At 40.7% G+C, this 22,886-nt stretch overlaps 1 protein-coding gene across 1 annotated transcript in view; it reads left to right on the top strand.

Moving 5' to 3' along the window:
- MAPK1 (mitogen-activated protein kinase 1) overlaps window positions 1-22,886 on the top strand; it is a gene marked incomplete in the record, with an annotated part of 532,868 nt that overhangs the window by 378,018 nt on the left and 131,964 nt on the right. Inside the window, 1 exon segment of the mRNA XM_053701940.1 lies at window positions 5,798-5,929. Coding sequence (XP_053557915.1) covers window positions 5,798-5,929 — 132 coding nt within the window.

The raw sequence follows: 22,886 nt of genomic DNA, 5'->3' as shown, positions 1-22,886 counted from the left end.
AGCACACTGGGCAAGGAGTCCACGTCTGGTTTCCCCCATCACCCATAGGGAGACTTCCCCAGGGTCATAATAATTTCTGAGGTTCGCCTTTCTGGACAAGCATTACCAGTTTGTGGCTCTTCCCTTCGGATTGGCCACTGCTCCCAGAATTTTCACAAAGGTGCTAGGGTCCCTTCTAGCGGTGCTAAGGTCAAGGGGCATTGCAGTAACACCTTACCTAGACGACATTTTTATACAGGCGTCGTCCTTTCACAAAGCAAGGGCTCATACGGACATTGTTGTAGCCTTTCTAAGGTCTCACGGGTGGAAGGTGAACATAGAAAAAAGTTCTCTGTCCCCGTTTACAAGGGTTCCCTTCCTGGGAACAATAATAGACTCGGTAGAAATGAAAATCTTTCTGACAGAGGTCAGGAAATTAAAACTTTTGAACACTTGTCGAGTTCTTCAATCCATTCCTCAACCCTCCATAGCTAAGTGCATGGAGGTAATAGGACTAATGGTTGCGGCAATGGACGTGGTTCCTTTTGCTTGAATTCATTTTAGACCATTGCAACTGTGCATGCTCAAACAATGGAATGGGGATTATGCAGATTTGTCTCCCCAGATTCAGATGGACCAGCAAACCAGAGACTCACTCCTCTGGTGGTTGTCTCAGGATCACCTGTCTCAGGGAATGAGTTTCTGAAGACTGGAGTGGATCATTGTCACGACCGACGCCAGCCTCTTTGGCTGGGGCGCGGTCTGGAAGTCCCTGAAGGCTCAGGGTCTATGGTCTCAGGAAGAATCTCTTCTCCCGATAAACATTTTGGAATTGAGAGCGATATTCAATGCCCTCCAGGCATGGCCTCAACTAGCAGAGGCCAAATTCATCAGATTTCAGTCGGACAACATGACTGTAGCGTACATCAATCATCAGGGGGGAACAAAGAGTTCCCTGGCGATGAGGGAGGTATCCAAGATCATCAAATGGGCAGAGGATCACTCCTGCCATCTATCAGCAATTCACATCCCAGGAGTGGACAACTGGGAAGCGGATTATCTGAGTCGTCAGACTTTCCATCCGGGGGAGTGGGAACTCCACCCGGAGGTTTTTGCTCAGCTGACCCAGCTATGGGGCATTCCAGATCTGGATCTGATGGCGTCACGTCAGAACTCCAAAGTTACACGTTACGGGTCCAGGTCCAGGGATCCCAAGGTGACATTGGTAGATGCCTTAGTAGCGCCTTGGTCGTTCAATCTAGCTTATGTCTTTCCACCGTTTCCCCTTCTCCCCCGGCTAGTAGCCAGGATCAAACAGGAGAAGGCTTCGGTAATTCTGATAGCTTCTGTGTGGCCACGCAGGACTTGGTATGCAGACCTGGTGAATATGTCATCGGTTCCACCATGGAAGCTGCCGTTGAGGCAGGACCTTCTAATTCAAGGTCCATTCGAACATCCAAACCTAGTTTCTCTGCAACTGACTGCTTGGAGATTGAACGCTTGATTCTAGCTAAGCGTGGGTTTTCGGAATCGGTTATAGATACTCTGATCCAGGCTAGAAAGCCTATCACCAGGAAAATTTACCATAAGATATGGCGGAAATATCTTTGCTGGTGCGAATCCAAGGGTTACTCATGGAGTAAGATTAGGATTCCAAGGATACTATCTTTTCTCCAAGAAGGATTGGAGAAAGGTCTGTCAGCTAGTTCTTTAAAGGGACAGATATCTGCTCTGTCTGTTTTGTTACACAAGCGTCTGGCAGCCATGCCAGATATTCAGGCGTTTGTACAGGCTTTAGTCAGAATCAAGCCTGTCTACAGACCTGTGGCTCCTCCATGGAGTCTAAATTTAGTTTTTTCAGTTCTTCAAGGGGTTCCGTTTAAACCTCTACATTCCATAGATATTAAGTTACTATCTTGGAAAGTTTTGTTATTAATAGCTATTTCTTCTGCTAGAAGAGTTTCTGAATTGTCTGCTTTGCAGTGTAATTCACCCTATCTGGTGTTTCATACAGATAAGGTCGTTTTACGTACCAAACCTGGTTTTCTTCCAAAAGTGGTTTCCAATAAGAATATCAACCAGGAAATAGTTGTTCCTTCTCTGTGTCCTAATCCAGTTTCTAACAAGGAACGTCTGTTACACAATCTTGATGTGGCTGAAAAGCATCATCCGGTTGGCTTATGAGACTGCTGGAAGGCAGCCTCCTGAACGAATTACAGCTCACTCTACTAGAGCTGTGGCTTCCACATGGGCTTTCAAGAATGAGACTTCTGTTGAACAGATTTGTAAGGCAGCGACTTGGTCTTCACTGCATACGTTTGCCAAATTTTACAAATTCGATACTTTTGCTTCTTCGGAGGCTATTTTTGGGAGAGAGGTTTTGCAAGCAGTGGTCCCTTCCGTTTAGGTTACCTGACTTGTTCCCTCCCTTCATCCGTGTCCTAAAGCTTTGGTATTGGTTCCCACAAGTAAGGATGAAGCCGTGGACCGGATACACCAATGTAGGAGAAAACAGAATTTATGTTTACCTGATAAATTTCTTTCTCCTACGGTGTATCCGGTCCATGGCCCGCCCTGGCATTTTGGTCAGGTTTAAATTTATTTTTTTTGTAAACTAGTCACCACTGCACCCTATGGTTCTCATTTTTCTCCTAACCGTCGGTCGAATGACTGGGGGGGCGGAGCCTGAGGGGAGCTATATGGACAGCTCTGCTGTGTGCTCTCTTTGCCACTTCCTGTAGGGATTGAGAATATCCCACAACTAAGGATGAAGCTGTGGACCGGATACACCATAGGAGAAAGAAATTTATCAGGTAAACATAAATTCTGTTTTATGTAAGAACTTAACTGATAAATTAATTTCTTTCATATTGGCAATAGTCCATGAGGTCCACCCCTTTTTATGGTGGTTATATTTTTGTATAAAGCACAATTATTTCCAAATGCTTTTTACTATTTTCTTTTTCACCCCACTACTTGGCTATTCGTTAAACTGAATTGTGGGTGTGGTGAGGGGTGTGGTGAGGGGTGTATTTATAGGCATTTTGAGGTTTGAGAAACTTTGCCCCTCCTGGTAGGATTGTATATCCCATATGTCACTAGCTCATGGACTCTTGCCAATATGAAAGAAATGAATTTATCAGGTAAGTTCTTGCATAAATGGTTTTTTCAATCAGGATCTCAAATCATTAAATTTGAAGGTATGGAAATTGAACGCTTAGTCATAGAGGTTTCTCTGACTCAGTGATTGATACTATGTTACATGTTCGTAAATCTGTCTCTAGGAAGATTTATTATCGAGTCTGGAAGACTTATTTTTCATGGTGTTCTTCTCATAAATTCTCCTGGCATTCTTTTAGAATTTTACATTTTCTTCAGGATGGTTTGGATAAAGGTTTGTCTGCAAGTTCCCTGAAAGGACAAATCTCTGCTCTTTCTGTTTTGTTTCATAGAAAGATTGCTAAGCTTCCTGATATTCACTGTTTTATACAGGCTTTGGTCCGTATCAAGCTTGTCATTTAAATTAATTTCTCCTCCTTGGAGTCTTAATTTGATTTTGAAGGCTTTACATGCTCCTCCTTTTGAGCCTATGCATTCCTTGGATATTAAGCTACTTTCTTGGAAAGTGTTGTTCCTTTTGGCCATCTCTTCTGCTAGAAGAGTTTCAGAATTATCTCCTCTTGTGAGTCTCCTTTTCTGATTTTTTTTTTTTTTTATCAGGATAAGGCAGTTTTGCGGACTTCATTTAAGTTTCTATTTAAGGTTGTGAATTCTAACAACATTAATAAGGAAAACGTTGTTCCCTCTTTGTGTCCTAATCCTAAGATTTCTTTGGAGAGATCCTTACATTCTCTTGATGTTGTAAGAGCTCTGAAATATGTGGACGCTACTAAAGATTTCAGGAAGACTTCTAGTCTATTTGTTGTCTTTTCTGGTTCTAGGAAAGGTCAGAAAGCTTCTCCCATTTCCTTGGCATCTTGGTTAAAGCTTTTGATTCATCAGGCTTATTTGGAGTCAGGTCAGGCCCCGCCTCAGAGAATCACAGCTTATTCTACTAGATCAGTCTCCACTTCATGAATGACGCTTCAGTTGATCAAATTTGCAAAGCAGCAACTTGGTCTTCTTTGCACACTTACTAAATTCTACCGTTTTGATGTATTTGCCTCTTCGGAAGCAGTTTTTGGTAGAAAAGTTCTTCAGGAAGCCGTTTCAGTTTGATTCCTCTGCTTATGTTTTTTTAAGTTTTTTTTTTTTTTCTTTTCATTTATGAGAAAAACCTATTTTTGGGTGTGGATTTTATTTTTTCAGCGGAAAATGGCTGTTTATATTTTTGTCTCTCCCTCTCTAGTGACTCTTCTGTGGAGTTACACATCTTGGGTAATGCTATCCCATACCTCACTAGCTCATGGACTCTTGCCAATTAAATGAAAGAAAACATGATTTATGTAAGAACTTACCTGATAAATTCATTTCTTTCTTATTGGCAAGAGTCCTTGAGGCCCACCCTTTTTATGGTTGTTATGATTTTTTGTATAAAGCACAATTTCCAGTTCCCTTTTTTTTTATACTTTTTTTATTCCTTTTTCCATCACCCCACTACTTGGCTATTCGTTAAACTGAATTGTGGGTGAGGTGAGGGGTGTATTTATAGGCATTTTGAGGTTTGGGAAACTTTGCCCCTCCTGGTAGGATTGTATATCCCATACTAGCTCATGGACTCTTGGCAATATGAAATAAATTAATTTATCAGGCAAGTTCTTACATAAATTGTTTTTTTTTTGTTAATGGAGGATTTTTTTTATTTTTTTTCACTTGGCCTGGGAATCAGTGGGTTACTAGCCTCCTCAGAGGGTATGGCTCAGTTCAGGAGCAGTGACGTCTCCTGGGAGTTGGGCATGAGGTCTTTATGGTTCTGAGTGTTGGGCAGCTTCTGTTGAATCAGCATTGGGAGAATTGGTTGGCTGCAGACTGTGGTGCCCTCAGATTTGGGCCGCCTCCTCTCTTGCCCTCCCGTTTGCATTCAGTGTCCTCTGTAGCTTTGGTATTCCCACAAGTATTGAATGCAGCTGTGGACTCTCCCTGTATTTAGAAAGAAAACATAAATTATGACTTAACAGATCATTTGCTTTCTTTCGATACAGGGAGTGTACACAGCTTCCGCCCGTGTTCTCCAATGGGCGGCCTTGAATTTATTTTGTTTTATTCTGGCACCTTTTTCACCCAGTAGTTTCTCCTAGTGTTGCTTGTTCCCTCGGCAGAATGACTGGGGGATGAGGGAAGTGGGGAGGTATTTAAGCCTTTGGCTTGGGTGTTTTTGCCTCCTCCTGGTGGCCATGTTCTGTATTCCCACAAGTAATAAATGCAGCTGTGGACTCTCCCTGTATCGAAGGAAAGGAAATTATCTGGTAAGTCATAATTTGTTTAAGGGCCATCCATTTTTGGGTTCTCAGTCTCCCTAGTTTCTCTTTGCAAAGTCCCACTGGAGCAGTTCTACAAGATGGCCACTTGGCTTACCTTATGTACTTTTACTAGGCTAGTTTAATGTTTTTGCAACTGTGCTGGCAGTATTTGTTTTTTGTCAGCTCTTCCTCAGACCTAGGTAGAAAGATTTTTCTACCCATCCTGCTTTCATATATAAAGCTTAAAGCTTTGCTACTCAGCCACTGGTAATATGGTTAAGTGTGTTTCTGTCCCCCAATGTAAGTGGAGAGTTCCCTATCCTAGTTGTAATAAATTATAGGCATTATAGCACAATATAAATAAACCATCAGAAAATAACTCACAATTTTCACAATTCTTTTCTCATTTCTTTTCCCAGGTATTCTTGGATCACCTTCTCAAGAGGATCTGAACTGTATAATCAATTTGAAAGCTAGAAATTACTTGCTTTCTCTCCCACACAAAAATAAGGTGCCATGGAACAGACTTTTCCCAAATGCAGATCCTAAGGGTAATGCTTTTTGTCCTGGATTTTTATAGTTTGTGCTGATTTTTCTTGTAACATTTAACCCCTTTAGCCATTTGGACATAGCTACTATGTCTCAGAATACTTTGCCTAGCGGTACCCTCTGTACATAGTACCTACGTCCAACTTTCTGAGATTTTTTTTGTCTGTATTGACTTGCAGTGATGCCATGGGTGATGTGGGAGGGAAGGAGGGAGGCGGGCAATGCATCGCATAAGGGTTCCCTATGTTACTGAAAAAACTTGTGAGGAAGGGGATTGTGATGTGCCGCTTCGCTACAGAAATGGGTGTGGGAGGGCGGTTCTATTAACAATTGCTTGAGGGTAGGAGGAGGGGAATCGCTATACTACAGGTTTTTTGTTTTTTTCTCTTTCCTACGATAGTGAGATTCCACGGCGTCATTCCTTATTGTTGGGAAATACATTACCTGGCCACCAGGAGGAGGCAAAGACACCCCAGCCAAAGGCTTAAATATCCCTCCCACTTTCTCATTACCCCAGTCATTCTTTGCCTTTCGCCACATTAGAAAGTGGCAGAAGATTCCGGAGAGTCCTGAAAAGGGGTATCTGCCCTTTGAGATAGGACTGGAGTTTTATGTAGTCATGTCAACCTCTCAGTGAGTATTAATGAGTTAGTCTGGAGATGCAGGGAAAGTTTTTCTGCGAAACCATCCAGACTACTGCTAACAGCTCCTAAGCAATCAGTGTTGACGAGTTTCACTGCATGCTTTCTCTCACTCAAGTCCATGTCAGGAGCGCTGCTTTAAGACTGTCACACTTGAGAGGCTGTGTTCTGTTCCACAGCATGGATCCTGGAGGTAAGATTATTTAAATCTTTACACATAAAACACTATAACAGGGTCACGGTGTGGCTCCTTTATACCTTGATAGGATCCAGGGTTAATATCCTCTGAAAGGGGTTTATTGAATAGTTGGGGTTAATAATCAGTGTATTAATTATTTACATGCAGCTTTGTTTGTTTTGTTTTTTTCTTCCTGGGCTGATAGAAAGTGTTTTTTGGCTGGAACAAACAGGTTTCACTTTTAAGTTTATCATTGGTTTTTGAAAGTGTTGCACAGCTCCTATTACTTGCTGTACTTGTAATAACAGGGGAAGTACATTCTTGCACTCCATGTGAACAGGTGTGGTCTATGTTCATTTCCTCCATTCCGGCTGAGACTTGAACCTGAGGAGAGCGTTTCCTCTGTTACCTTTCTGTCTAGGAGGTGTTGAGTGCCCCAGCCATTGGAAGTATAAAGGTGCAGTGTTCTATAATAAACGTTTTTATTTGTGTTGTCCTGTGGGTATATCCTGAACTATGGAGGACTCTGACATGTTAGAAGGTAATCATGCTGTTTATATTGAGGAGGCCGTGGTTTTTCAGCCCCCTTAATTATGTTCCACATGCCTTAACCCCAATATAAAGTCTAAGAAGGGAGACACGCCTGCTAAGGCTCTTAGTCTCTCTCAAGACTCGGCGTCCTGTGAGATTTACTACCCTTGCTACATTATCCACTCCACATGCAGTTCCCCGTAGCACATCTGATCCTCCATCTGGAGGGGGTCTTCTTCCTGTAGACTTTGCCGCACAGTTACAAACGGCGGTGTCTGCGGCCCTCTGCATTACCTTGCTCTAACAAAAATTGAGCACTTGCGTTTTTTACTTAAGGAGGTTCTGTCTACATTAGAGGTTCCAGAGGCTGCACTGCCTGAAGATCCTATGATACCTAAATTAGACAGAGTTTACAAAGACAGTAAAGTTCCTTTGACTTTTCCTGTCCTGATTTAAGATAGCAAACATTAAGAACGAATAGGAAAGAATTGGTTCTTCCTTTTCCCCCTCGTCTACTTTTTAAAAAGTTCTTCCCGGACTCTCAACTGGATTTGTGGGGCTCTATTCCTAAGATGGATGGTGCGATCTCTACACTTAACGTATTACTATACCTCTTGAGGATAGCTCTTTGTTCAGAGAGCCGATGGATAAGAAAATGGAAACCTTTCTGAGAGATGTTTAAACATACAGGATTTTTGTTTCAACTGGCAGCTGCAGTCGCCGCGGTTGCCTACTGGTGGGACTCTTTATCGGATCTCATTGATGTGGAGTCTCCCCTCAAGGATAATTCAAGACAATTTAATGTCTGAGAATTGCTAATTCATTTATCTGTGATGCGAACATGCAAATTATTCGCCTAAATGCAAAGGCCTCTGGTTGAAGTCTTTGTCTGCGGATAAGTCTAGACTCCATTGATTTTTTTTGGCCCAGGCTTTGACTCCAATATTTCTATGGTTACCAGAGGTAAGGGTGCCTTCCTACCGCAAGATAAGAATAAGTCTAAGGGACGACAATCTTTTATTTTTTGTTCCTTTCATTCTGACAAATCCCAAGGACAACAATCCTCCTTCAAGCCCGAGCAACCCAAGAGTACTTGGAAGCCGGCACAGTCTTGGAATAAATCCAGGCAGAAGAAGAAGCCCACCGAAAACAAATCTGCATGAAGGGGTCGGCCCCGATCCGGGATTGGATCGTGTAGGGGGCAGACTGTCTTTTTTTCAGATGCCTGGTTCAAGAACGTACAGGATCCGTGGGTCCTGGAGGTGGTATCTCAGGGATACAAGATAGGCTTCAAATCTCATCTGCCAAGGGGTAGATTCCTTCTCTCAAATCTGTCTATTAGACCAGAAAAGAGGGATGCTTTTCTAGGGTGCGTTTGTTATCTATCCTCCTTAGGAGTTGTCCCAGTGCCTATCGAAGAAAGAGGTTTGGGGTTTTATTCAAACATTTTTGGTGTCCCAAAGGAGGAGGGAACTTTCCGCCCATTTCTGGACCTAAAGTGCTTAAACAAATTTCTCAGTGTCCCTTCCTTCAAGATGGAGACGATAAAGTCCATCTTTCCTTTAATTCAGGAAGGCCAGTTTATGACCACTATAGATCTGAAGGACGCTCACCTTTATGTTCCAATCCACAGGGAACACTTTCAGTTCCTGAGGTTTGCATTACTGGACCAGCACTTCCAGTTCATTGCCCTTCCCTTTGGCTTAGCTACTGCTCCAAGAATCTTTACAAAGGTTCTGGGGGCTCTTCTAGCCGTTGCCAGAACTCAGGGTATTGCAGTAGCCCCATACTTGGACGATATTCTGGTGCAAGCACCATTCTTTCGTCTTGTGGAGAGTCCCTTCTCAGTCTTCTTCGATCGCATGGATGGAAGATAAATTTGGAAAAGAGCTCTCTTATCCCAAGTACCAGGGTGGAATTCCTGGGTACTATAATAGACGCCATACCCATGAGGATTTCTAACAGACCAGAGACGTTGCAAGCTAACTCCGGCATGTCTTGCCCTCCGGACCTCCTTGAGTCCCTTTGTGGCTCAGTTTATGGAGGTGATTGATCTCATGGTGTCCTTCATGGACTTCATTCCCTTTGCCAGGTTCCGTCTCAGACCCTTACAAATGTGCATGATGAGGCAGTGGAACGACGATCAACCTGGGTGGTTCTTGCTGATTGGTGGATAAATTCACCCACCAATAAAAAAGTGCTGTCCAGTGTTCTGAATTAAAAAACAGCTTAGATGCCTTTTTTCAAATAAAGATAGCAAGAGAACAAAAAAATTGATAGTAGTAAATTAGAAAGTTGCTTAAAATTGCATGCTCTATCTGACTCACGAAAGAAAAAATTGGGGTTCAGTGTCCCTTTAAGGCTCTGATTAGGATCAGACCTGTGTTTAGATCTGGGGCTCCTCCTTGGAGCCTAAATCTTGTTTTTCAGGTTTTGCAACAGGTTCTGTTTAAGCCTCTGCATTCCGTTGACAATAAATTGTCTTGGAAGGTTCTCTTTTTATTGGCTATTGCCTCTGCACGCAGAGTTTCTGAGATCTCTGCTTTGCAATGTGAGCCTCCTTATCTGATTTTTCATGCAGATACGGCGGTTTACGTATTAAATTAGGTTTTCTTCCTGAGGTTGTGTCAGATCGCAACATCGTTTAAGAGATTGTGGTTCCTTCCTTGTGTCTTAATCCTTGTTCATCGAAGGAACGCTTACTTCACAATTTAGATGTGGTTCGCGCCTTGAAGTTCTATCGTCAGGCTACTAAGGAGACTGGGATCGTTGTGGAGAGTGCAGCCGTGGGAAAGTGTTCCTAGCCTTGGGACCGATTTGGATCCTTAGGACTTCAAGGAATCTACATTCAAAATCATGCCAACCACATATGGACATTGAATCTAACACCATTTAATGAGGTTCCCCTTTTCATTATCAATAATTGTTATTGTACAATTGTTTGGTCTTATAGTAGCGTTTAAACAGACACTATTGTTACGAGTTTATGTTGCCAATATTTTACTCTATTCCATATGTTGTGTATATTGAGCGCCCTCTGGTGACCTAGGTCATATATTTATTTACTAAGGAGTTTAGACAATCTTCCTCGTTGTTTTTTTTCTATTCGGGGAAGCGTAAGGGGCAGAAGGCTACTTCGACTTCCCTATCTGTTTGGTTAAGGAGTGTCATCCGCTTAGCTTACGAGACAGCGGGACATCGTCCTGAAAGGATAACTGTTCATTCCACTAGAGCAGTGACTTCCTCTTGGGCCTTTAAGAACGAGGCCTCTGGATCAGATTTGTAAGGCGGCTACCTTGTTCTACTTATTTTTTCAAAATTTTACAAGTTTGATGTTTTTGCTTCGCTGAAGCAGCTTTCAGGAGATAAGTTTCTCCAACATTGGTGTGTCCGGTCCACGGCGTCATCCTTACTTGTGGGATATTCTCTTCCCCAACAGGAAATGGCAGAGAGTCCCAGCAAAGCTGGTCACATGATCCCTCCTAGGCTCCGCCCACCCCAGTCATTCTCTTTGCCGTTGCACAGGCAACATCTCCACGGAGATGGTTAAGAGTTTTTTGGTGTTTAAATGTAGTTTTTATTCTTCAATCAAGTGTTTGTTATTTTAAAATAGTGCTGGTATGTACTATTTACTCTGAAACAGAAAAAAGATGAAGATTTCTGTTTGTAAGAGGAAGATGATTTTAGCAGAAGTTACTAAAATCGATTGCTGTTTCCACACAGGACTGTTGAGATGAAGTAACTTCAGTTGGGGGAAACAGTTGGCAGACTTTTCTGCTTAAGGTATGACTGGCCATATTTCTAACAAGACTATGTAATGCTGGAAGGCTGTCATTTCCCCTTATGGGGACCGGTAAGCCATTTTCTTAGTTAAATAAAAGAATAAAGGGCTGCATAAGGGCTTAAAAAACTGGTAGACATTTTTCTGGGCTAAAACGATTGCTTTGCTAGGCATATTTTGCAGATTCTAACTATTAATGGTTATTATAATCTTGGGGATTGTTTAGAAAAACGGCAGGCACTGTGTTGGACACCTTTTTCAGATGGGGGCCTTTTCTAGTTATAGACAGAGCCTCATTTTCGCGCCACTAATGCGCAGTTGTTTTTGGAGAGCAAGGCATGCAGATGCATGTGTGAGGAGCTAGGAATCACTGAAAAGCTTATTGAAGGCATCATTTGGTATCGTATTCCCCTCTGGGCTTGGTTGGGTCTCAGCAAAGCATATAGCTGGGACTGTATAGGGGTTGAATGTAAAAACGGCTCCAGTTCCGTTAATTTAAGGGTTAAAGCTCTGAAATTTGGTGTGCAATACTTTTAATGCTTTAAGACACTGTGGTGAAATTTTGGTGAATTTTGAACAATTCCTTCATACTTTTTCAGTTTGAAATTTAAAGTGACAGTAACGGTTTTATTTTAAAACGTTTTTTGTGCTTTGTTGACAAGTTTAAGCCTGTTTAACATGTCTGTACCATCAGATAAGCTATGTTCTATATGTATGAAAGCCAATGTGTCTCCCCATTTAAATTTATGTGATAATTGTGCCATAGTGTCCAAACAAAGTAAGGACAGTAATGCCACAGATAATGATATTGCCCAAGATGATTCCTCAAATGAGGGGAGTAAACATGATACTACATCATCCCCTTCTGTGTCTACACCAGTTTTGCCCACACAAGAGGCCCCTAGTACATCTAGTGCGCCAATTCTTATTACCATGCAACAATTAACGGCTGTAATGGATAACTCTATAGCAAACATCTTATCCAAAATGCCTACTTATCAGAGAAAGCGCGATTGCTCTGTTTTAAACACTGAAGAGCAAGAGGACGCTGATGATAACTGTTCTGACATACCCTCACACCAATCTGAAGGGGCCATGAGGGAGGTTTTGTCTGAGGGAGAAATTTCAGATTCAGGAAAAATTTCTCAACAAGCTGAACCTGATGTTGTGACATTTAAATTTAAATTAGAACATCTCCGCGCACTGCTTAAGGAGGTATTATCTACTCTGGATGATTGTGACAATTTGGTCATTCCAGAGAAATTATGTAAGATGGACAAGTTCCTAGAGGTTCCGGTGCCCCCCGACGCTTTTCCTATACCCAAGCGGGTGGCGGACATAGTAAATAAAGAGTGGGAAAGGCCCGGCATACCTTTTGTCCCCCCCCCCCCTATATTTAAGAAATTATTTCCTATAGTCGACCCCAGAAAGGACTTATGGCAGACAGTTCCCAAGGTCGAGGGGGCGGTTTCTACTCTAAACAAACGCACTACTATTCCTATCGAAGATAGTTGTGCTTTCAAAGATCCTATGGATAAAAAATTAGAGGGTTTGCTTAAAAAGATTTTTGTTCAGCAAGGTTACCTTCTACAACCAATTTCATGCATTGTTCCTGTCACTACGGCAGCGTGTTTCTGGTTCGAGGAACTAGAAAAGTCGCTCAATAAAGAATCTTCGTATGAGGAGGTTATGGACAGAGTTCATGCACTTAAATTGGCTAACTTTTATTTTAGATGCCGCTTTGCAATTAGCTAGATTAGCGGCGAAAAATTCAGGGTTTGCTATCGTGGCGCGCAGAGCGCTTTGGCTAAAGTCTTGGTCAGCGGATGTGTCTTCCAAGACAAAATTGCTTAACATCCCTTTCAAGGGTAAAACATTATTTGGACCTGATTTGAAAGAGATTATTTCAGACATCACTGGGGGAAAGGGCCACGCCCTCCCACAGCATAGGTCTTTTAAGGCTAAAAATAAGCCTAATTTTCGTCCCTTTCGCAGAAACGGACCAGCCTCTAATTCTACATCCTCTAAGCAAGAGGGTAATACTTCACAACCCAAACCAGCCTGGAGACCAATGCAAGGCTGAAACAAGGGTAAGCAGGCCAAGAAGCCTACCACTGCTACCAAAACAGCATGAAGGGATGGCCCCCGATCCGGGACCGGATCTGGTGGGGGGCAGACTTTCTCTCTTTGCTCAGGCTTGGGCAAGAGATGTTCAGGATCCTTGGGCGCTAGAAATAGTTTCTCAAGGTTATCTCCTGGAATTCAAGGAACTACCCCCAAGGGGAAGGTTCCACAGGTCTCAATTATCTTCAAACCAAATAAAAAGACAGGCGTTCTTACATTGTGTAGAAGACCTGTTAAAGATGGGAGTGATTCATCCTGTTCCAATAAGAGAACAAGGGATGGGTTTTTATTCCAACCTGTTCCTAGTTCCCAAAAAAGAGGGAACATTCAGACCAATTTTGGATCTCAAGATCCTAAACAAATTTCTCAAGGTTCCATCGTTCAAAATGGAAACTATTCGAACGATCCTACCTACTATCCAGGAAAATCAATTTATGACTACCGTGGATTTAAAGGATGCGTACCTACATATTCCTATCCACAAGGAACACCATCAGTTCCTAAGGTTCGCTTTTCTGGACAAGCATTACCAGTTTGTGGCACTTCCATTCGGATTAGCCACTGCTCCAAGGATTTTCACAAAGGTACTAGGGTCCCTTCTAGTGGTTCTAAGACCAAGGGGCATTGCAGTAGTACCTTACTTGGACGACATCCTGATTCAAGCGTCGTCTCTGTCAAAAGCAAAGGCTCATACGGACATTGTCCTAGCCTTTCTCAGATCTCACGGATGGAAGGTGAACAAAGAAAAAAGTTCTCTGTCCCCGTCAACAAGAGTTCCCTTCTTGGGAACAATAATAGATTCCTTAGAAATGAGGATTTTTCTGACAGAGGTCAGAAAATCAAAAATTCTAAGCTCTTGTCAAGTACTTCATTCTGTTCTTCGTCCTTCCATAGCGCAGTGCATGGAAGTAATAGGATTGATGGTTGCAGCAATGGACATAGTTCCTTTTGCACGAATTCATCTAAGACCATTACAACTGTGCATGCTCAGACAGTGGAATGGGGATTATACAGACTTGTCTCCGACGATTCAAGTAGATCAAAAGACCAGAGATTCACTCCGTTGGTGGCTGACCCTGGACAATCTGTCACAGGGAATGAGCTTCCGCAGACCAGAGTGGGTCATTGTCACGACCGACGCCAGTCTGGTGGGCTGGGGCGCGGTCTGGGAACCCCTGAAAGCTCAGGGTCTATGGTCTCCGGAAGAATCTCTTCTCCCGATAAACATTCTGGAACTGAGAGCGATATTCAATGCTCTCAAAGCTTGGCCTCAACTAGCAAAGGCCAAATTCATACGGTTTCAATCAGACAACATGACGACTGTTTCATATATCAATCATCAGGGGGGAACAAGGAGTTCCCTGGCGATGGAAGAAGTGACCAAAATAATTCAATGGGCGGAGGATCACTCCTGCCACTTGTCTGCAATCCACATCCCAGGAGTGGAAAATTGGGAAGCGGATTTTCTGAGTCGTCAGACTTTCCATCCGGGGGGAGTGGGAACTCCATCCGGAAATCTTTGCCCAAATAACTCAATTATGGGGCATTCCAGACATGGATCTGATGGCGTCTCGTCAGAACTTCAAGGTTCCTTGCTACGGGTCCAGATCCAGGGATCCCAAGGCGACTCTAGTAGATGCACTAGTAGCACCTTGGACCTTCAACCTAGCTTATGTATTCCCACCGTTTCCTCTCATTCCCAGGCTGGTAGCCAGGATCAATCAGGAGAGGGCTTCGGTGATCTTGATAGCTCCTGCGTGGCCACGCAGGACTTGGTATGCAGACCTGGTGAATATGTCATCGGCTCCACCATGGAAGCTACCTTTGAGACAGGACCTTCTTGTTCAAGGTCCATTCGAACATCCGAATCTGGTTTCCCTCCAACTGACGGCTTGGAGATTGAACGCTTGATTTTATCAAAGCGTGGGTTTTCAGATTCTGTAATAGATACTCTGATTCAGGCTAGAAAGCCTGTAACTAGAAAAATTTACCATAAAATATGGAAAAAATATATCTGTTGGTGTGAATCTAAAGGATTCCCATGGAACAAGATAAAAATTCCTAAGATTCTATCCTTTCTACAAGAAGGTTTGGAGAAAGGATTATCTGCAAGTTCTCTGAAGGGACAGATCTCTGCTTTATCTGTTTTACTTCACAAAAGGCTGGCAGCTGTGCCAGATGTTCAAGCATTTGTTCAGGCTCTGGTTAGAATCAAGCCTGTTTACAGACCTTTGACTCCTCCCTGGAGTCTAAATCTAGTTCTTTCAGTTCTTCAAGGGGTTCCGTTTGAACCCTTACATTCCGTAGATATTAAGTTATTATCTTGGAAAGTTTTGTTTTTGGTTGCAATTTCTTCTGCTAGAAGAGTTTCAGAGTTATCTGCTCTGCAGTGTTCTCCGCCCTATCTGGTGTTCCATGCAGATAAGGTGGTTTTGCGTACTAAGCCTGGTTTTCTTCCGAAAGTTGTTTCCAACAAAAATATTAACCAGGAGATAGTTGTACCTTCTTTGTGTCCGAATCCAGTTTCAAAGAAGGAACGTTTGTTACACAGTTTGGACGTAGTCCGTGCTCTAAAGTTCTATTTAGAGGCTACTAAAGATTTCAGACAAACATCTTCCTTGTTTGTTGTTTATTCTGGTAAAAGGAGAGGTCAAAAAGCGACTTCTACTTCTCTTTCCTTTTGGCTTAAAAGCATTATCCGATTGGCTTATGAGACTGCCGGACGGCAGCCTCCTGAAAGAATCACAGCTCACTCCACTAGGGCTGTGGCTTCCACATGGGCCTTCAAGAACGAGGCTTCTGTTGACCAGATATGTAAGGCAGCGACTTGGTCTTCACTGCACACTTTTGCCAAATTTTACAAATTTGATACTTTTGCTTCTTCGGAGGCTATTTTTGGGAGAAAGGTTTTGCAAGCCGTGGTGCCTTCCATTTAGGTGACCTGATTTGCTCCCTCCCTTCATCCGTGTCCTAAAGCTTTGGTATTGGTTCCCACAAGTAAGGATGACGCCGTGGACCGGACACACCAATGTTGGAGAAAACAGAATTTATGCTTGCCTGATAAATTACTTTCTCCAACGGTGTGTCCGGTCCACGGCCCGCCCTGGTTTTTTAATCAGGTCTGATGAATTATTTTCTCTAACTACAGTCACCACGGTATCATATGGTTTCTCCTATATATATTTCCTCCTGTCCGTCGGTCGAATGACTGGGGTGGGCGGAGCCTAGGAGGGATCATGTGACCAGCTTTGCTGGGACTCTTTGCCATTTCCTGTTGGGGAAGAGAATATCCCACAAGTAAGGATGACGCCGTGGACCAGACACACCGTTGGAGAAAGTAATTTATCAGGTAAGCATAAATTCTGTTTTTGCTGGCTGTGGCCCCCTCAGAATTAGGGTCCGCCTCTTCCTTTTTGTTCCCTCCAGTTATTCAATCAGTGTCTTCTGAAGCTTGGGTATAGTCTTCCCAACAGTAAGGAATGAAGCGGTGGATCAACCTATCTTAGGAAGGAAAACCATAATTTATGCTTACCAGATAAATTCCTTTCCTTCTGGATAGGGAGAGTCCACGGCCCCTGTCCGTTTTTTGTCTATAGGTGGTCCCCTATTTTTGTTTTTCTGGCACCATTTATACCCTAATGTTTCTCCTACTTTTCCTTGATCCCTCGGCAGAATGACTGGGGTAATGAGCAAGTGGGAGGGATATTTAAGCCTTTTGCTGGGGTGTCTTTGCCTGCTCCTGGTGGCCAGGTGTTGTATTTCCCAACAGTAGCGAATGAAGCAGTTGACTCTCCCTTTCCAGAAAGGAATTTATCTGGTAAGCATAAATTGTTTTTTTATTTACAAAAAAAACCCCACTATAAACTGGGTATTCACAGCTGCCAGTACCACATATGGCTGTTACACTATATATATATATATATATATATATATATATATATATATATATATATATATATATATATATATATATATATATATATATATATATATATATATATATATATAATAAATATATAAAAATATATATTTATAAATATATATTTTATAAATATATATTTTATAAATATATATTTTATAAATATATATTTTATAAATATATATTTTATAAATATATAAAAATATATATTTTATAAATATATATTTTATAAATATATAAAAATATATATATTATAAATATATATTTTATAAATATATAAAAATATATATATTATAAATATATATTTTATAAATATATAAAAATATATATATTATAAATATATATTTTATAAATATATAAAAATATATATATTATAAATATATATTTTATAAATATATAAAAATATATATATTATAAATATATATTTTATAAATATATAAAAATATATATATTATAAATATATATTTTATAAATATATAAAAATATATATATTATAAATATATATTTTATAAATATATAAAAATATATATATATTAAATATATATTTTATAAATATATAAAAATATATATATATTAAATATATATTTTATAAATATATAAAAATATATATATATGAATATATATATGGGGGTGTCAGCAAAAGCCTGTATTTCCCATTTAAAGGGCTAGTAACTATGGCCAGTATTTTAAGTTTGAACAGACCAGAGGTGCAGGAGGAAATGTTGTTAATAAAAAATGAGTAAAAGAAAAATAGCAATTCCTGTCCAGCACAACTAATCCCTTTAAAATTAATTGGACTAATCTACCTAGGTCTAAACCCCACAACAAGGCAAAATACAATTGTATGATACTACTATAAAATTCCACAGATAGAAGGGGAGCAATAATAAGGTTTGTTGAAGCAGACCAAAGGCATGATATAACATTGTAATGTATAAACAATTCTACTCCTATCATAGTGCACTATGAAAAATCAATAATTAAATGAAAATTATATATGAGAGCTCTCAAAGAAATTGTAAAAAAAATTAAAAATAGTCCCCAATTTTGTTCAAGTCACAATAAATGGGTAACATTCGGCACTAGAACGGAGAAGTCGTTTTCCATTTAGCTATATAGCACAACCACCATTGGGTGTAGATGGCTAGAGTGTCTGGATAATAAAACAGCAGCCACCCTTTACTTTCCTCAAATACACTCAATATTGAGTTCAGGCAGTCACTTAGTAAAAAAATACAGTTCTCATTGTACTCCCACAATCAAAGTAAAGTTCATGACACGTAACACTCTGAAACCGATTTGTACTACATATAGTCCGCAGTAGTGGTTATACTTGCGGTCTGACGGGAATCCCACTGATGCGGATCCACACCTCCCATGGTGTACCTATTATCTCCAAAATAGACAGTATTCAACGACCTGGTGTGCTCTTCTCCCTTCCGTGATGTTACTTATAATTGTGGATGGTAAGTTATGAGTATGTTGCCAGACACCTCCACCAGGACTTGATGGTCAATATTTTTCAACCTTGGTTTCTCCTGCAAACACTTTTGCCAGCTACATGCGTTTCACCCCTAAGGCTGTGGGGCTTCTTCCGGCTCCAATAATAATCACATGACTGGTTGTTTGATACTACTTTTAAAGAGAATTCACGGAGGAAAACTCCTCCCATTTTGAAGCCTTTTAAGTCTTATATTACATGGGGTAAAATGGTAACAATATTGTAACATTAATAAACAATACTATTTTTCAAATTGTTGTTCCTTCTTTTTGTCCTAATTTTGCTCAAAAAGAAGATCTTTTGCATAATTTAGATGTTGTGCGGGCTCTAAAATTATACTTACAAGCTACTAAGGATTTTCGGCAATCTTCTGCCCTGTCTGTTGTTTTCTCTGGAAAGCATAAGGGTCAGAAGCCACTTTTACCAGGAGGGGCAAAGTTTCCCAAACCTCAAAATGCCTATAAATACACCCCTCACCACACCCACAATTCAGTTTTACAAACTTTGCCTCCTATGGAGGTGGTGAAGTAAGTTTGTGCTAAGATTTCTACGTTGATATGCGCTTATCAGCTTTTTGAAGCCCGATACAGTGAATGTCAGAGGGATGTGAAGGGAGTAACACCTATTGAATGCAATGGTTTTCCTCATGGGTGATCTATTTCATAGGTTCTCTGTTATCGGTCGTAGAGATTCATCTCCTACCTCCCTTTTCAGATTGACGATATACTCTTATTCCATTACCGCTACTGATAACTGTTTCAGTACTGGTTTGACTATCTGCTATATGTGGGTGGGTGTCTTCTGGTAAGTATGTTTTCATTACTTAAGACACACTCAGCTATGGTTGGGCACTTTATGTATTTATGTAAAGTTCTATATATATGTATTGTACCTATATTTGCCATGATTCAAGTTTATAGTATATTTCCTTTTGTAGACTGTCAGTTTCATATCTGGGAAATGTTTTTTTATGAAAAATTTATTTCTTACCTGGGATATAGTCGCAGGCAGAATTAGGCTCGCAAGGGCACAAAATGCCAGAGTTTACTGCGTCATTCTTGGCGCGAGATATATTTTTTTTTGCCGCAAAGTTACGTTTGTTGACGCAAATTCGTGATTTCCGGCGTCTTAGTGGGCACAGAGTCCTTTCACAAGGTTGCATCAACTATAACGCAGGTGTCGTTTCCGGACGTTTTTGGCACCAAAAAATATTTTTCTGTTTGTTGTGCGTCATACTTGGCGCCAAATATTTTCTTTATTTAAGACCCCATTTCTATTTGCCTCCTGCCTTTTTTCTATGTCAGAGGGCTGTGCTGTTTGCATTTTTTCCCATTCCTGAAACTGCCATATAAGGAAATTGATCATTTTGCTTTGTTTTTTTCTCTTACATTTGCAAGGTGTCTCAATCTGATCCTGTCTCAGAAATCACTTTTGGAACCTGCAGCCTTTCTACCAAAGCTAAGTGCATTTGTTGTAAACTTGTGGAGGTTATACCTCCAGCTGTGGCTTGTAATGGTTGTCATGATAAACTTTTACATGCAAAGAATGTATCCATCAGTAGTAGTTCATTACCTGTTTCGCTTCCCTCAACATCTAATGCACAAGATATACCTGTAAATTTAATATTTTTTATTTCTGATTCTATTCAGAAGGCTTTGTCTGCCATTCCGCCTTCTAATGAACGTATAAGGTTGATGAAATTTCAAATGACCAGCAACATAATGAATAATCCTTCTCTGACGAGGATCTATCTGATTCAGAAGATCCTGCCTCAGATATTGACACTGATAAATCCTCTTATTTATTTAAAATGAAGTATATTCGTTCTTTGTTAAAAGAAGTGTTGATTACATTAGATTTGGAGGAAACTAGTCCTCGTGATATTAAAACTAGTAAGCGTTTAAATTTCTTTCATGTAATTAGCAAGAGTCCATGAGCTAGTGACGTATGGGATATACATTCCTACCAGGAGGGGCAAAGTTTCCCAAACCTCAAAATGCCTATAAATACACCCCTCAACACACCCACAAATCAGTTTTACAAACTTTGCCTCCTGTGGAGGTGGGAGATTACCAATCAATATTTTGGAACTCCGTGCAATTTTCAGAGCTCTTCAGTCGTGGCCTCTTCTAAAGAGAGAATCGTTAATTTGTTTTCAGACAGACAATGTCACAACTGTGGCATATGTCAATCATCAAGGAGGGACTCACAGTCCTCTGGCTATGAAAGAAGTGTCTCGAATACTGGTATGGGCGGAATCCAGCTCCTGTCTAATTTCTGGGGTTCATATCCCAGGTATAGACAATTGGGAAGCGGATTATCTCAGTCGCCAAACGTTACATCCGGGCGAATGGTCTCTTCACCCAGAGGTATTTCTTCAGATTGTTCAAATGTGGGGACTTCCAGAAATAGATCTGATGGCTTCTCATCTAAACAAAAAACTTCCCAGGTATCTGTCCAGATCCAGGGATCCTCAGGCGGAGGCAGTGGATGCATTGTCACTTCCTTGGAAGTATCATCCTGCCTATATCTTTCCTCCTCTAGTTCTTCTTCCAAGAGTGATTTCCAAGATTTTAAGGAACGATCGTTTGTTCTGCTGGTAGCTCCAGCATGGCCTCACAGGTTTTGGTATGCGGATCTTGTCCAGATGGCTATTTGCCAACTGTGGACTCTTCCGTTAAGACCAGACCTTCTATCGCAAGGTCCTTTTTTCCATCAGGATCAAATCCTTAAATTTGAAGGTATGGAGATTGAACGCTTGATTCTCAGTCATAGAGGTTTCTCTGACTCTGTGATTAATACTATGTTACAGGCTCGTAAATCTGTATCTGGGAAGATATATTATCGAGTCTGGAAGACTTACATTTCTTGGTGTTCTTGGTGTTCTTCTCATCATTTTTCTTGGCATTCTTTTAGAATTCCTAGAATTTTACAGTTTCTTCAGGATGGTTTGGATAAAGGTTTGTCTGCAAGTTCTTTGAAAGGACAAATCTCTGCTCTTTCTGTTCTTTTTCACAGAAAGATTGCTATTCTTCCTGATATTCATTGTTTTGTACAAGCTTTGGTTCGTATAAAACCTGTCATTAAGTCAATTTCTCCTCCTTGGAGTTTGAATTTGGTTCTGGGGGCTCTTCAAGCTCCTCCGTTTGAACCTATGCATTCGCTGGACATTAAATTACTTTCTTGGAAAGTTTTGTTTCTCTTGGCCATCTCTTCTGCTAGAAGAGTTTCTGAATTATCTGCTCTTTCTTGTGAGTTTCCTTTTCTGATTTTTCATCAGGATAAGGCAGTGTTGCGAACTTCTTTTGAATTTTTACCTAAGGTTGTGAATTCTAACAACATTAGTAGAGAAATTGTGGTTCCTTCATTGTGTCCTAATCCTAAGAATTCTAAGGAAAGATCGTTGCATTCTTTGGATGTAGTTAGAGCTTTGAAATATTATGTTGAAGCTACTAAAAATTTCCGAAAGACTTCTTGTCTATTTGTTATCTTTTCCGGTTCTAGGAAAGGTCAGAAGGCCTCTGCCATTTCTTTGGCGTCTTGGTTAAAATCTTTGATTCATCATGCTTATGTTGAGTCGGGTAAAACTCCGCCTCAAAGGATTACAGCTCATTCTACTAGGTCAGTTTCTACTTCCTGGGCGTTGATCAGATTTGCAAAGCAGCAACTTCGTCTTCTTTGCATACTTTTACTAAATTCTACCATTTTGATGTGTTTTCCTCTTCTGAAGCAGTTTTTGGTAGAAAAGTACTTCAGGCAGCCGTTTCAGTTTGATTCTTCTGCTTATTATTTGATTTAAATTTTGTTTTGGGTGTGGATTATTTTCAGCGGAATTGGCTGTCTTTATTTTATCCCTCCCTCTCTAGTGACTCTTGCGTGGAAGATCCACATCTTGGGTAGTCATTATCCCATACGTCACTAGCTCATGGACTCTTGCTAATTACATGAAAGAAAACATAATTTATGTAAAACTTACCTGATAAATTCATTTCTTTCATATTAGCAAGAGTCCATGAGGCCCACCCTTTTTTTGTGGTGGTTTTGATTTTTTTGTATAAAGCACAATTATTCCAATTCCTTATTTTTTATGCTTTCGCACTTTTTTCTTATCACCCCACTTCTTGGCTATGCGTTAAACTGATTTGTGGGTGTGGTGAGGGGTGTATTTATAGGCATTTTGAGGTTTGGGAAACTTTGCCCCTCCTGGTAGGAATGTATATCCCATACGTCACTAGCTCATGGACTCTTGCTAATATGAAAAATGAATTTATCAGGTAAGTTTTA

This window comes from Bombina bombina, chromosome 2 (assembly GCF_027579735.1).
Source record: "Bombina bombina isolate aBomBom1 chromosome 2, aBomBom1.pri, whole genome shotgun sequence".
In the NCBI taxonomy this organism is placed as follows: Eukaryota; Metazoa; Chordata; class Amphibia; order Anura; family Bombinatoridae; genus Bombina; species Bombina bombina.
The sequence above is the reverse complement of the archived record's forward strand: the minus strand, read 5'-3'. Positions and strand labels throughout refer to the sequence as shown.